The following is a 12,627-nucleotide window of genomic DNA, read 5'->3' on the forward strand; positions in this document are numbered from 1 at the left end:
ACTCCATACCTCTGAGCTCAGCCGGCTGCTGCACATCAGCACAGGACGTTTTCATTTTGGGAGGGAAAAAAAAAAATGTATTAAGAGGTGTCACTTGATTTTAAACTGCGATTCGCTTTGAAGTTACTCATTCCAACCGAACTGTCTCAGCAGAGACCCGTGCGGCGTTTGGAGTGCAGAATGGAGGACGAGTCTCGTTTCTTTCTCGCTGCAAGACAGGAGTCCCAGTTAGTGACTTTAATCACCCAAAAGTGACTCATGATTATCATATTTTAATGGCTTTGAGAGGGGTTAAGAAGCGGAGTTTCTGTTTCGGAAAAGCATTGAAGCAAAGAACCAATGAAGCAGTGGGTCGGAGCACTGTTTCATTGCTTCAAAGCACAGCCGCTCTGCAGAAATGGTTAATTACAGACCCGCTGCAGGGTCGGTAATCAATGTAGAGAAATGATCATTTCCCCGACAAACAACCGCCGCAAGGAAGGGCCGATAATATACTCAACAAAAATATAAACGCAACACTTTTGGTTTTGCTCCCATTTTGTATGAGATGAACTCAAAGATCTAAAACTTTTTCCACATACACAATATCACCATTTCTCTCAAATATTGTTCACAAACCAGTCTAAATCTGTGATAGTGAGCACTTCTCCTTTGCTGAGATAATCCATCCCACCTCACAGGTGTGCCATATCAAGATGCTGATTAGACACCATGATTAGTGCACAGGTGTGCCTTAGACTGCCCACAATAAAAGGCCACTCTGAAAGGTGCAGTTTTATCACACAGCACAATGCCACAGATGTCGCAAGATTTGAGGGAGCGTGCAATTGGCATGCTGACAGCAGGAATGTCAACCAGAGCTGTTGCTCGTGTATTGAATGTTTATTTCTCTACCATAAGCCGTCTCCAAAGGCATTTCAGAGAATTTGGCAGTATATCCAACCAGCCTCACAACCGCAGACCACGTGTAACCACACCAGTCCAGGACCTCCACATCCAGCATGTTCACCTCCAAGATCGTCTGAGACCAGCCACTCGGACAGCTGCTGAAACAATCGGTTTGCATAACCAAAGAATATCTGCACAAACTGTCAGAAACCGTCTCAGGGAAGCTCATCTGCATGCTCGTCGTCCTCATCGGGGTCTCGACCTGACTCCAGTTCGTCGTCGTAACCGACTTGAGTGGGCAAATGCTCACATTCGCTGGCGTTTGGCACACTGGAAAGGTGTTCTCTTCATGGACGATGCGAAGGAGATGTGTTGCACTGCATGAGGCAAATGGTTGTCACACCAGATACTGACTGGTATCCCCCCCAATAAAACAAAACTGCACCTTTCAGAGTGGCCTTTTATTGTGGGCAGTCTAAGGCACACCTGTGCACTAATCATGGTGTCTAATCAGCATCTTGGTATGGCACACCTGTGAGGTGGGATGGATTACCTCAGCAAAGGAGAAGTGCTCACTATCACAGATTTAGACTGGTTTGTGAACAATATTTGAGGGAAATGGTGATATTGTGTATGTGGAAAAAGTTTTAGATCTTTGAGTTCATCTCATACAAAATGGGAGCAAAACCAAAAGTGTTGCATTTATATTTTTGTTGAGTGTAGAACCGTTAATCAAAAAGGCTATTGATGTCGGTGGATCGACTCATTTCATAACGATACCCGAAAAGAACCGGTTCCCCGATACCCAGTCCTAGTCCTGCCTATGTGTATAAACACAGCATTAAATGAGCTCTTGCTTACTCCTGGATGCACCTGTTCCAGTACTATTGATAGCTGACAGTCAATTCAGTGTGCACTGCTTACACTGTATTTTATTAAATGTTTTTAAGTAGTGTGTGTGTGTGTGTGTGTGTGTCTTGGGGGGGGGGGGGGGGGGGGGTTGCTGTGTCATGGTAGCTGCGCTGTATATTTTCCTGCTTTTTTTTGTCCTTTGCCAATCACACCTATGTATTATTATAATAATAGTGTGTGTGTGATGACAAGAACCTAAACAATTTATACAGACATTTAGATGGTAAATTAACAGGAAATAAAAGGGTTGAGATCTTCCTCTAAAAACTTTTGAGGTCTAATGTTCTAAAAACATTATGGACTCAGACATTCCAGCACATTATAGAAACTTTGCACAATTTATTTGCACCCTTGAAAAATGTCAGCTACCTATTTTATAAACACTACCCAATCTAGAGCCTGTGGATCCCCACAAGCAATGCCCTAGTGTGTGTAAATAAATATATAGATGGATATAAAAACTATGACCAATTTCCCCTGCAATCATGGAGTGGCAGGCGGAGAGTACAAAAATTAAAGTTTGGAGTCGAATCGTTATTTCTGTCTGAAATGGCTAAGATGCATAAATGCGGATATGGCAGGAAGTCTGGGCACGCTGCAACAGAGACTCAGCTACTTGACTAAACTGCTTCTACATTTAAACAGTCACAAGTACTTTTTGAAGAGATTTCAAATATTTGTTATGGTTAATTAAGAAAGAGGACACCAAACTGTTAAGGTAGTTGCCATTATGTTGTAACATCCTGTTTTTGAAGCGTTTTTGCTCTCACTAGTTTGTTGCAAGAGTCTCCTAAAACTTCACCATGTTCACAAGAAAATACTGCGCAAGCATGTCTGTTTTGTGGATCTGTATACTTATCAGAATTCATGCTGTGTGAGGTGAGGCGGTGTCCTGCCCTCCTGGATTGCTGTGTGAGAAAATTATACTGCAATACAGCATTCTTTGTCATTTTTAACAGTGTATTTTGTTGCAGAATTTTTGTAAATGTAAGACATTTTTCACCACAAAATGAGTTTCGCATTTGTATTCAAGACATTCATTTACTCTCATTCATTCATTCATTCATTCATTTACTATCAACATTTACCGTACATGCTGCATCTGCAGTTCCTTCTGTACACAGAAATCAGTTTAAAAAGGAGGACACATCGTTCAGCTTGATTACTCACTGGAACACTGAGAGCACCCAGAAATGTCCTGTCCTCACCTCATCCCTTCATTTGTGCACATCTGTTTTTAGCAGGTCATCAGCTGTCCTTTATCATGCTTTCTCATGCATAGCGATGGATACTGAAATGAAATGGGGCCCTGGTGCTGAATGATACTGCTGTCTGTACTGGAGAAATTAAGGAATTAAGTTTAGAGTTGTTTTTAATCCTTTGGAATCTTGTGTGCAGGTCTTCTTGTCGCATGTGTACATGCACACACATTTGTCCGTGTTTTCTCGATTGCATGCATTTTCACGACTGCTTCCGAACTAACTAGCTGGGCTTTCTGTCTTTTCAAATAAATTCAACATGTAGTTAATTTAGATCACACGCTTGTAATTAGATTCATTTTCTAATTGCCTGGCATCACTATCAGTTGCAGCTTCATGCATTTTACTTGGTGCTGTCATCTTTGCATTTGTTAGTGTAGTTTAGGCATGCTCCTGTTTAAGGTTAGTCTGTGTAAATACATGGAAAGCTGAAATTGTAAATGCTTGAATTCTTTTGTCTTAGATATATCCAGCTATCTGGAAAGTTCCCTGGCAATTAGCACTGCTCAGCGGGAGAAGAGGCTTCTGAATGGCATAATCCAGAACCTTCTGCCAGTTGTGGGCTCGTCTGTGAAGTCCATTGTGTTGGCATACAGTTCTACAGTCTCGAGCAAAATGGTATGAAGTGTAGAATATTTTATGGTGTCGCCATAATTAAATATCTGATGACAACACTTGTGATGTCATAATTTTGTGCGAATTAACTTTGTACTGTTACTCTCTTTCAGGTGCGTCAAATCCTCAGTCTTTGCCCTAATATTACTCATCTGGACCTGACCCAGACGGATGTTACAGATTTTGCATTTGACAGGTGATGATTTGAAATCATTGTTAAAATTTATGTTTATTTTAAATCAATCAATCAATCAATTTTTTTTATATAGCGCCAAATCACAACAAACAGTTGCCCCAAGGCGCTTTATATTGTAAGGCAAGGCCATACAATAATTATGTAAAACCCCAACGGTCAAAACGACCCCCTGTGAGCAAGCACTTGGCTACAGTGGGAAGGAAAAACTCCCTTTTAACAGGAAGAATATTGCATATATTGGATACATGCAAAATGGATACATGTGGGGAGATTTATAGCTTGGTTCAGCTATGTACACACAGTATGTGGCCTATATTAGGACTTTATTTATTTTAAATTAATCAGATTATCTCAATTATTGCTTAGTCTAGAAAATGTTGACCCCAAAGAGCTAGCTACTTATTTTGTCTTTTTATTTTAAAAGCATCAGTTGATTTATTTCAGACAACAATTTTTGATATTGGTAACAGACTCTGGGTTTACAATTATGCACAAGTGTCTGAAAAATCAGGCAGTGTCCATTCTGCTATTACAGATTCCTGTAATGTGCAGAATTTTGGCTAGAAAATAATTTCAGCTCTACACTAGCATAAATATCAATAGTTTGTTTCATACCAGAGTTGTTGTACAGCTTTTGACTAATTCACACAAGTACATGAAACATGCTGTAGTGTCCGTCCTCCCAATATATAAGACTTTGTAGCCAGTGTCTCACTTGTGCAGTAAAAAATTGTAATATTTAGAACTGTAGCTATGTTTCTATGTATGTCGACGTACATTTTACAACTAAACATGCTTTAAAGGCATGGGAAAGATCAAATAATATACCTGTACATTTCAAATGGAACAAGTGATGCCTTTGATAAATTTATGAATACGTTAAAAGTAACATTTTTGTTAGAATAGCAATGATGTCTATGGTAGATCAATCAATAATAAATTACATGGACACAGCCCTAACAATACCCCCCTCCCAAAAAAAAAAACAAAAACACACAAAAAACTACAGAGCTGATACAAAAAAAAAATAAAAAAATGCAGTGCTAACATATCCTCGGCCATATCAGCATTAAAAATAGGAAACAATGTGACCTTTTTAAAATAGGTCAAAGTTAGCCATCTTTGAACTTGTCCAAGGTCTGTGTCCCAACAATGCTCTCTGTGAATTTGAAGACTCTGGTAGTAATAGGACTGGAATTATGCTAAGCACAGAGATGCAAAACCTTCGTAATACTCTGGCCATATTTTGGAATCTGGTAACAATTACTTTTTTACCTTTAGGTTTGTGCAAATTTATTAAAACCAAGAAATCACATGTACGCAAGTATTCACAGCCTTTGCCATGAATCTCAGAATTGACCTCTGGTGCATCCTGTTTCCACTGATCATCCTTGAGTTTTCTCTACGAGGTCTGTTAGAAAAGTATCCGACCTTTTTATTTTTTGCAAAAACCATATGGATTTGAATCACGTGTGATTGCATCAGCCAAGCTTTGAACCTTCGTGCGCATGCGTGAGTTTTTTTCACGCCTGTCGGTTGCGTCATTTGCCTGTGAGCAGGCTTTGTGTGAGCAGTGGTTCACCCCTCTTGTCGGATTTTTATTGCGAATAAAATGTCTGAACGATTTGGAGCTTTGCTGCATCAAATTTTTCCAGAAACTGAGAGACCTCCAGGTGGACACCATTCGGAAAATTCAGATGGCTTTCAGGGATGATTTTATGGGGATTACACAGATTAAGGAGTGCTCCAACCGGTTTAAAGAATGCTCACAGCGTCTGAGAGCACGGCGCACTCCGAGCGCCGATCGACAGGCTGACACCCCGCAGAAACAACTAGATCATTTCCAAAGTGAAGGCTTTGTTGATCCGGGACGTCGTCTGACTTACACAGAAATGGCAGAAGATGTGGACATCAGCACTTTTTCGGCACATTCCACTGTTACAGGAGTTTTTGTCATGGAAAGAGAAGTGGAGGGATGCGCCGCGGAGCCGCTCATGGAGCGGACAAAAGCACCTCCATGTTGGCCTCACAGGACGGCTTTCAGATGGCTTTCAGATGGCTTTCAAACGGCTTTCGGTGGCTTTTCAGTCGTGTGATTATCCGAGAAATTGTGGATGAGCTGGACATGCCAGAACATGTCCTGTGAGGCTTCATCACACGGCTCTGTCCTGACGCGCGAATTTCTCCGCACGTCTGTCTCAATGTGCCGAAAAAGTGCTGATGTCCACGTCTTCTGCCATTTCTGTGGAAGTCGGACGACATCTCGGATCAACAAAGCCTTCACTTTGGAAATGATCTGGTTGTTTCAGCGGGGTTTGAGCCTGTCAATCGGCGCTCGGAGTGCGCCGCGCTCTCAGACGCTGTGGGCGGTCTTTAAACCGGCTGGAGCACTCCTTAATTGGAGTAAACTCCATAAAATCGTCCCTGAAAGCCATCTGAATTTTCTGAATGGTGTCCACCTGGAGGTCTCTCACAGTTTCTGGAAAAATTTGATGCAGCAAAGCTCCAAATCGTTCAGACATTTTATTCACAATAAAAATCCGACGAGAGGGGTGGACCACTGCTCACACGCCTGCTCACAGGGGAATGACGCAACCGACAGGCATGAAAAAACTCACGCATGCGTGCGAAGGTTCAAGCTTGGCTGATGCAATCACACATGATTCAAATCCATACGGTTTTTGCAAAAACTAAAAAGGTCGGATAGTTTTCTAACAGACCTCGTATATGTTACACTATATCTTAATGAAACGTGCCCCAATCACACTCATAATTAAAAGTGAGGTGCCAACTGTCACTCACTATCACCTGACAAAGTTTGATCCAGATCGGATCTGGATTGTGGATTTTGTGGACATAGGAATTTAATATTGAAAAGCTCATTTGATGTACATTTTGCATTATATCTCAGTCAAAACTGCCTATTCACTCTCTTGCGACAGTGAGGTGCAAACCGGCACGCTCAATGAATAGACTTAAGTTGGATCTGCATCTGATCCGTATCACGGATTTCGTGGATATTTGATTCTTTGTAACATTGAAAGCCCTTTGATCTATTTTGTATTATATAGGTGGGTCTCTGGCACCTCAAAACCAGTTGCCTCAGGTAGATGGAACTCGTCAGCCTGGGAAGGCAGGTCATCTAGGAGAAGGAAATTCTTATCTCAAACCGCCGCTGCCTTGTGGCCATATCCAGTCTTGGACAAGGCTTTCAGGAGTAAACCTCGAGGAACAATCCAGAGTCAGAGTCCCTAAGGTGGTCTGTTGCTGAACTTCAGCACTTTCTCAGAAACTCAGGTGACGCTGCCACTGCCAAACTGCATTGGCTTCTGCCTTCCTTTGGACTACAGTGACAGCGTGGAGAGGGGGCACCTGCTGCATGGGCAACAGCGGATCTTCTATATTAGCCTGTCCAGACATTGTAGCTCCACTGGAAAGGACACTCCAGCGTCATTGTAAGATGCCGGTGTAACAGTATAGCTTCCCCCCCGGATAGCTTCTCCCCCATGAAGATATCCTAGGATATCTTCTACCCCACCCCTGACAGGCAACATTCCACTCTTGGAACTCCAAAATGAGTTTAGACTGAAAGAGCTAGTGCCACTTAACACTTTTAAATCACTCTTGATGGGTCTGACCTGTAGATGTTTTACCTGATTGTATTATCTCATTCAAGTGTCTGTTTTCTATGTAAATGTAACTATGTATGTAACTCTGCCCTGCCTCTTGGCCAGGACACTCTTGAAAAAGATCTTCTTAATGTCAGTGAGTTTTATCCTGGTTAAATAAGGTGATAAGGCCCAATCATGATAGAGCAACCTTTAAACACTATATTTCATGGATGTTTTATGGTCCCAGATGAAGGCATTTGATTGACGGTGAATGCTATTGGTATTCTTTCTGTTTGTATCTATAGCTATCTACAATAGTAATATTTCATATTCTGAAGTATCTTAAATCCCCTTCCAAATATACTCTACAAATGTATGGACCTGGATAGAACCTGAAATATGTGATGTAATGGAAAATACTCCAATTTAGTTTTGCATAAAATAGTCATATGTATAGAACACACAGTAGTGTGTGCACAGACACAATAGTATGTAAAGTTGAATTTAGTGTTTGACCTTCCTGTGACCTTGAGCTCAAATCCTTTTGTGTAATGAAAAGTACCTTACTAGGCTGCTTATAGGTGAACTTGCAAGTGTCTGCAATGTAAACTGTGCTGCACAACGATTACAAACAAACCATACATATTGACAAACATCTTGCAAAACTTTGTTTTGGCAAGATATTGGGGTGGGGAGTAAGATGTCCTACGACATCTTTCCCCCCGGGGGTAAGATATCCAGGGTGGGAGGTAAACTGTTACACGGCACAACACGAGAAGTGGCAGTTTACCGGTTATAAGCTCATCCATTTGGCGAAGGAAACAAGCGCCAGGGGTCACTTCTGACAGTAGGAGGGATCATCGCATCTCATTAGATAGCTACTGCCTGCCTGAAGCTGGGCAGCCCCCAGCCAGTAAGGTGCTGTCTCACCATGGCCTGCTTGCTCCACTGGGTGTGTGAAGCTTAGAGTAAACCTCAAAAGGCAGGCCACAAATTCTGCACCTGGCAACAAGAAGAAAGAAGATGCCAGCTCTTCGTTTTGCAAGCGTCGTCCCGGATCAACACAGCGTCCAGTGTGGAAATGAACGGCACATTTCACTGTTACAGGAGTTTTTCTCATGGAAAGAGAGCGGAGGAATTCCGCGAGTCGCGGTGGAGCCGCATGGCGCAAAGCAACGCCGTGATGAAGCCTCGCAGGACATGTTCTGGCATGTCCAGCTCCAGGTGTGAGTTTTTAGAGGGCAGGTGAGCTTGACTCTCAGGACATTTAAGCCGAAGAAGGTCTCCTCTGCAGCTTGGACCTCTTGGGTTTTTGGAGAGACGTTTCTCAAATTTTGAAGAGTAGAGTTGTTCTCGTCCTCCGTACAGAATGTGTTGCACTTAACAAAAAGAGGCAGTACTCAAAAACTGAGGGAGTGTGAAAGTCTGAGACTAGTGAGGAAAGCCATCAGGATTCCCAGATAACCCTGAAGAAGTTTAAATGGTAATAGACTGCATTTATATAGCGCTCTTCCATCTGCATCAGACGCTCAAAGCGCTTTACAAATAATGACTCACATTCACCCTGATGTGAGGGTGCTGTCATACAACACGCTTACTACACACCCGGAACATTAGGGGATTATCAGTTCTAGGCTTCTGTGGCTGTGAACAGAGAAATTGTGCATTGTCAATTTTTGCATCCCCACTCAGCTTCATAGTGGAGTGCAGAAGGATTTCATACCACAAAACTTAACAGATCTAGTCTTACATCCCTCATGTGCTTTCTGGCAAACAAGCTGATCGTTCGACTTTTTTTTTTTTTTTTTTCTTTTAAGAAAGTCCTCCTCTACACTTCACCATGAAACTGTATAACAATGTAAAACTTATAATTGTAAATTCAGCACCTATATTACAGTACAAATCTTTTGGATGCGAGTATATTTTTTTATATTTTGTATTTCTGTGATATTAAATATAATGTAGCCATGATATAGCCGGCCATCTTTGCTGCTGTAGTTATGTCTGGATTAGCCATGTTATGTGCAATGGTAGCGTTCGTAGCAATGCACAAACTCCCAAGTCAGAGATATTTACGAGGTCTATTATATAATAAACCGACCCTTTTTTTTTTTTTTTTTTAACTATATGGATTTGAATGACGTGCGATTACACCAATCATGCTTGAACCCTCGTGCGCATGCGTGAGTTTTTTCACGCGTCGGTGACATCATTTCCCTGTGGGCAGGCCTTGAGTGAGATGTGGTCCCGCCCTCTCGGCTGAATTCCTTTGTTTCACACGCTGCTCGAGATGGCGCGCGTTGCTTTATCAAAATTTTTTCTGGACTTGTGAGGAATATCCGAGTGGACACTTCGAGAAATTAAGATGGTTTTCGGTGAAAAGTTTAACGGCTGATGAGAGATTATGGGGTGTTTCTGTCGCTGTAAGGACTTCCCATGGAGCGGGGCGTGCCTGCAGCGCTTCCAGGCGCCGTCGTCGGCCTGTTTCGACCTGAAAACATCCTAATTTAAGGCTTAATTCACCCAGGACGTCGTGAGAGAACAGAAGATACAGAAGAGGCTGGCATGAGGACTTTATGCGGACATTCCACTGTTTAAGGACATTTTTTAATGAAAGACGTGCGCGCAAATTCGCTGAGTCGTTTCCGTGACGACTCGGCAATCTGTGTGCGCCGCGACAGGAAAAACACCTCCGTGTTGAAAACCATTTGTAAAATTCTGCTGAATTTATCGAATGGTGTCCACTCAGTTGTGCCTTACAGTTTTGAAAAAATTTTGATCAAACAAAGCAGCAGTCTCTGAGCCATTCCTAAACAATGAAAAAAAATCGATGAGAGGGTGGGCGACTCCTCACTCAAAGACTGCCACAGGCAAATGACGTAACCGACAGGCGATGAAAAAACTCTCGCAGCCCACGAGAGTTCAAGCATGTCGATGTAATCACACGTGATTCAATCCATATGGTTTTTGAAAAATAAGGTCGTATACTTTGTCTAATAGACCTCGTATATCAGTATTTCTTATTAACTAAGTCAGAATTTTGTGTACATATGCCCCGGCAAACAAATGTTTGGTGGGGAATCCATGAGTCTTGTATATGAAACTCTCCTAAAGCTGTTGAAGATTTCAGTGACATTTGACACAATGATAGCACACCACGGAAGGAAAAACTGAACTTTTGTTTTTCCTTAAAGTCTGTAGTTGTCAGTTACATGTATACACAGACCCAGTTGGATCTCCAGTACATGGGTTGACCATTTAATTCAGGTAGTTTGTCATAAAAATTTACAACCACCAATATGAAAGCAACTAATATTGCAGAGAAAGGAGCTTGGTCACAGATCTCTAGTTGAATTTGATAACATGACAACTAAATTGTCTGTCTGTAGTATAGGAGACAGACTGTAGTCCAGTGGTGCCCAAACTATTCCAGAAGGGCCGAGGGGGCAGTGTTTCTTTGCAGCCACTGACTCCTGCAGGTGATTTCACTGAGTGAACTCATCCCGCCTGCTCAAGGGGATGTTAACAGTGAAATCACCTTCTGAAACCAGTGGCTGCAAGAAAAACCTGCACCCTCTCACCCTTTCTGGAATAGTTTGACACCACTGCTCTTGTCTCTTGAATTTGTACTTGCTCGTAGTTGTCAGGGTGTTTTTATACTCTCATATTGTAAAGTCAGTCATCTGTATCATTACACTCTGATGAGTAACTCCATCCATCTTGGTAGAAACCTGACAGCAGTCACAAAATTACAATGATTTGTTTTTCTGCTGTGTCAGTCAATAGAACAAACTGCATAAAGATACATCTGCATCACTTGAAAAATGTCCACCACTTTAACTCTTATAAATGGCTAAAATCTATCACCAGTGTTCTGTGGATTTTAACATTCTAAAATGATTTTGTCATGGGTGTGGGATAACACTGGTCAGAAGAAATTTTCTCTTTAAGGAAACATAACAGCAAGTGACCAGAATTGAGATGCTTGATCAGGTCATGATTTGACACTTGTTTAATTAATTTACTAAAAGGATCGATTATAAAAGTATTTGATTATTTTTCTGTCAATCACTTGAATGATCGTTTTGCGCACTAGTTGTTGCTTAATGTTCACTAAATCAGGTGTTCTCCTTTCCTCCCTCTTCCAGCTGGTCATCTCTCGGAGCTTGTCATTCTCTGGAGCACCTGGATTTGTCAGGATGTGAGAAAATCACCGATCACACCCTGAAGAAACTTTCAGTTGGACTGGGTGACCTGACTCCTTCCACCTGCTTTGACAAACGGTCAGAACGACGAGCCAAGCTTCTTAAAAGTTCTCCAGTACCCATCACTCTGGTGGATGAGACCAATTTACATCGAGTGGAACGCAAGCGGCAGGCTTTCATTTTCAAGCATGGGACAGGCCATTGGGGCTCTACCTGCACCCCAACAGAGGTGTGGGTGCTGGACCCTTCTGACCTTGCTGATATTGAAGACGCAGCAGAATGGAGCCGTCGTACAGGGTTTTCACTTCCTGATGCAGACAGCTTGGTAACCACACAGCTTGTGGTCGGCTCATGCTGCTGTCAGAGTAGGAGGAGCAAGCACAGGACTGGATCAAATGCCCCCTACTTAGAACAGCAGTATTCCGTATCTGGGGAAGTATTCTGTGGTCACTCCACTTGCTGCAATAACGATACAACCCGCAGGACTTTAACTGGGCACAAGACAGGCACTGCAGAGTTTCTGAGTAAATGCTCCTCCTTTGAGGAACTACATTGTGTGGAGCATGAAAGCAGGACTAACCAACTGGAGGCAAAGCGTTCGCTCCGGTTTCTCAGCCTCTCTGGATGCTATCAAGTCACTGATTTGGGCTTGAGGTAAAGATCACCTTTGTTTCATTTCAAACTATAAAGTACTTTTTTCATACAGCAAAAAAAAAGTTCCAAGAATAAATTCTTTATGTGGACACCTATCGAGAGAAATTATTTATGAAGCACATCCGATAGGTCTCAGGGTACCTCCAGTCATAGTTACACAATTTCTAAAGATGTCTGTCATATGATGCAAATGGTGTGTGGTTGGGGGGGGCGCTCCCTGTGTAACATGTCAGATTTGCATTGCTGCATCCACCACTCCACAGAACCACCATGGGGTCCACTCAGGC

General features: G+C 42.3%; 1 protein-coding gene across 1 annotated transcript in view; it reads left to right on the top strand.

Moving 5' to 3' along the window:
* The window catches only part of fbxl5 (F-box and leucine-rich repeat protein 5), a 101,384-nt gene that overhangs the window by 43,253 nt on the left and 45,504 nt on the right, over positions 1-12,627 (top strand). The window contains exons 7-9 of the mRNA XM_034180549.1: positions 3,523-3,677; positions 3,788-3,870; positions 11,630-12,340. Of these exons, the coding sequence (XP_034036440.1) occupies positions 3,523-3,677; positions 3,788-3,870; positions 11,630-12,340 (949 nt within the window). The remainder of the gene's footprint in view (positions 1-3,522; positions 3,678-3,787; positions 3,871-11,629; positions 12,341-12,627) is intronic.

The sequence above is a fragment of the Thalassophryne amazonica genome, chromosome 10 (genome assembly GCF_902500255.1).
Source record: "Thalassophryne amazonica chromosome 10, fThaAma1.1, whole genome shotgun sequence".
NCBI classification, from domain to species: domain Eukaryota; kingdom Metazoa; phylum Chordata; class Actinopteri; order Batrachoidiformes; family Batrachoididae; genus Thalassophryne; species Thalassophryne amazonica.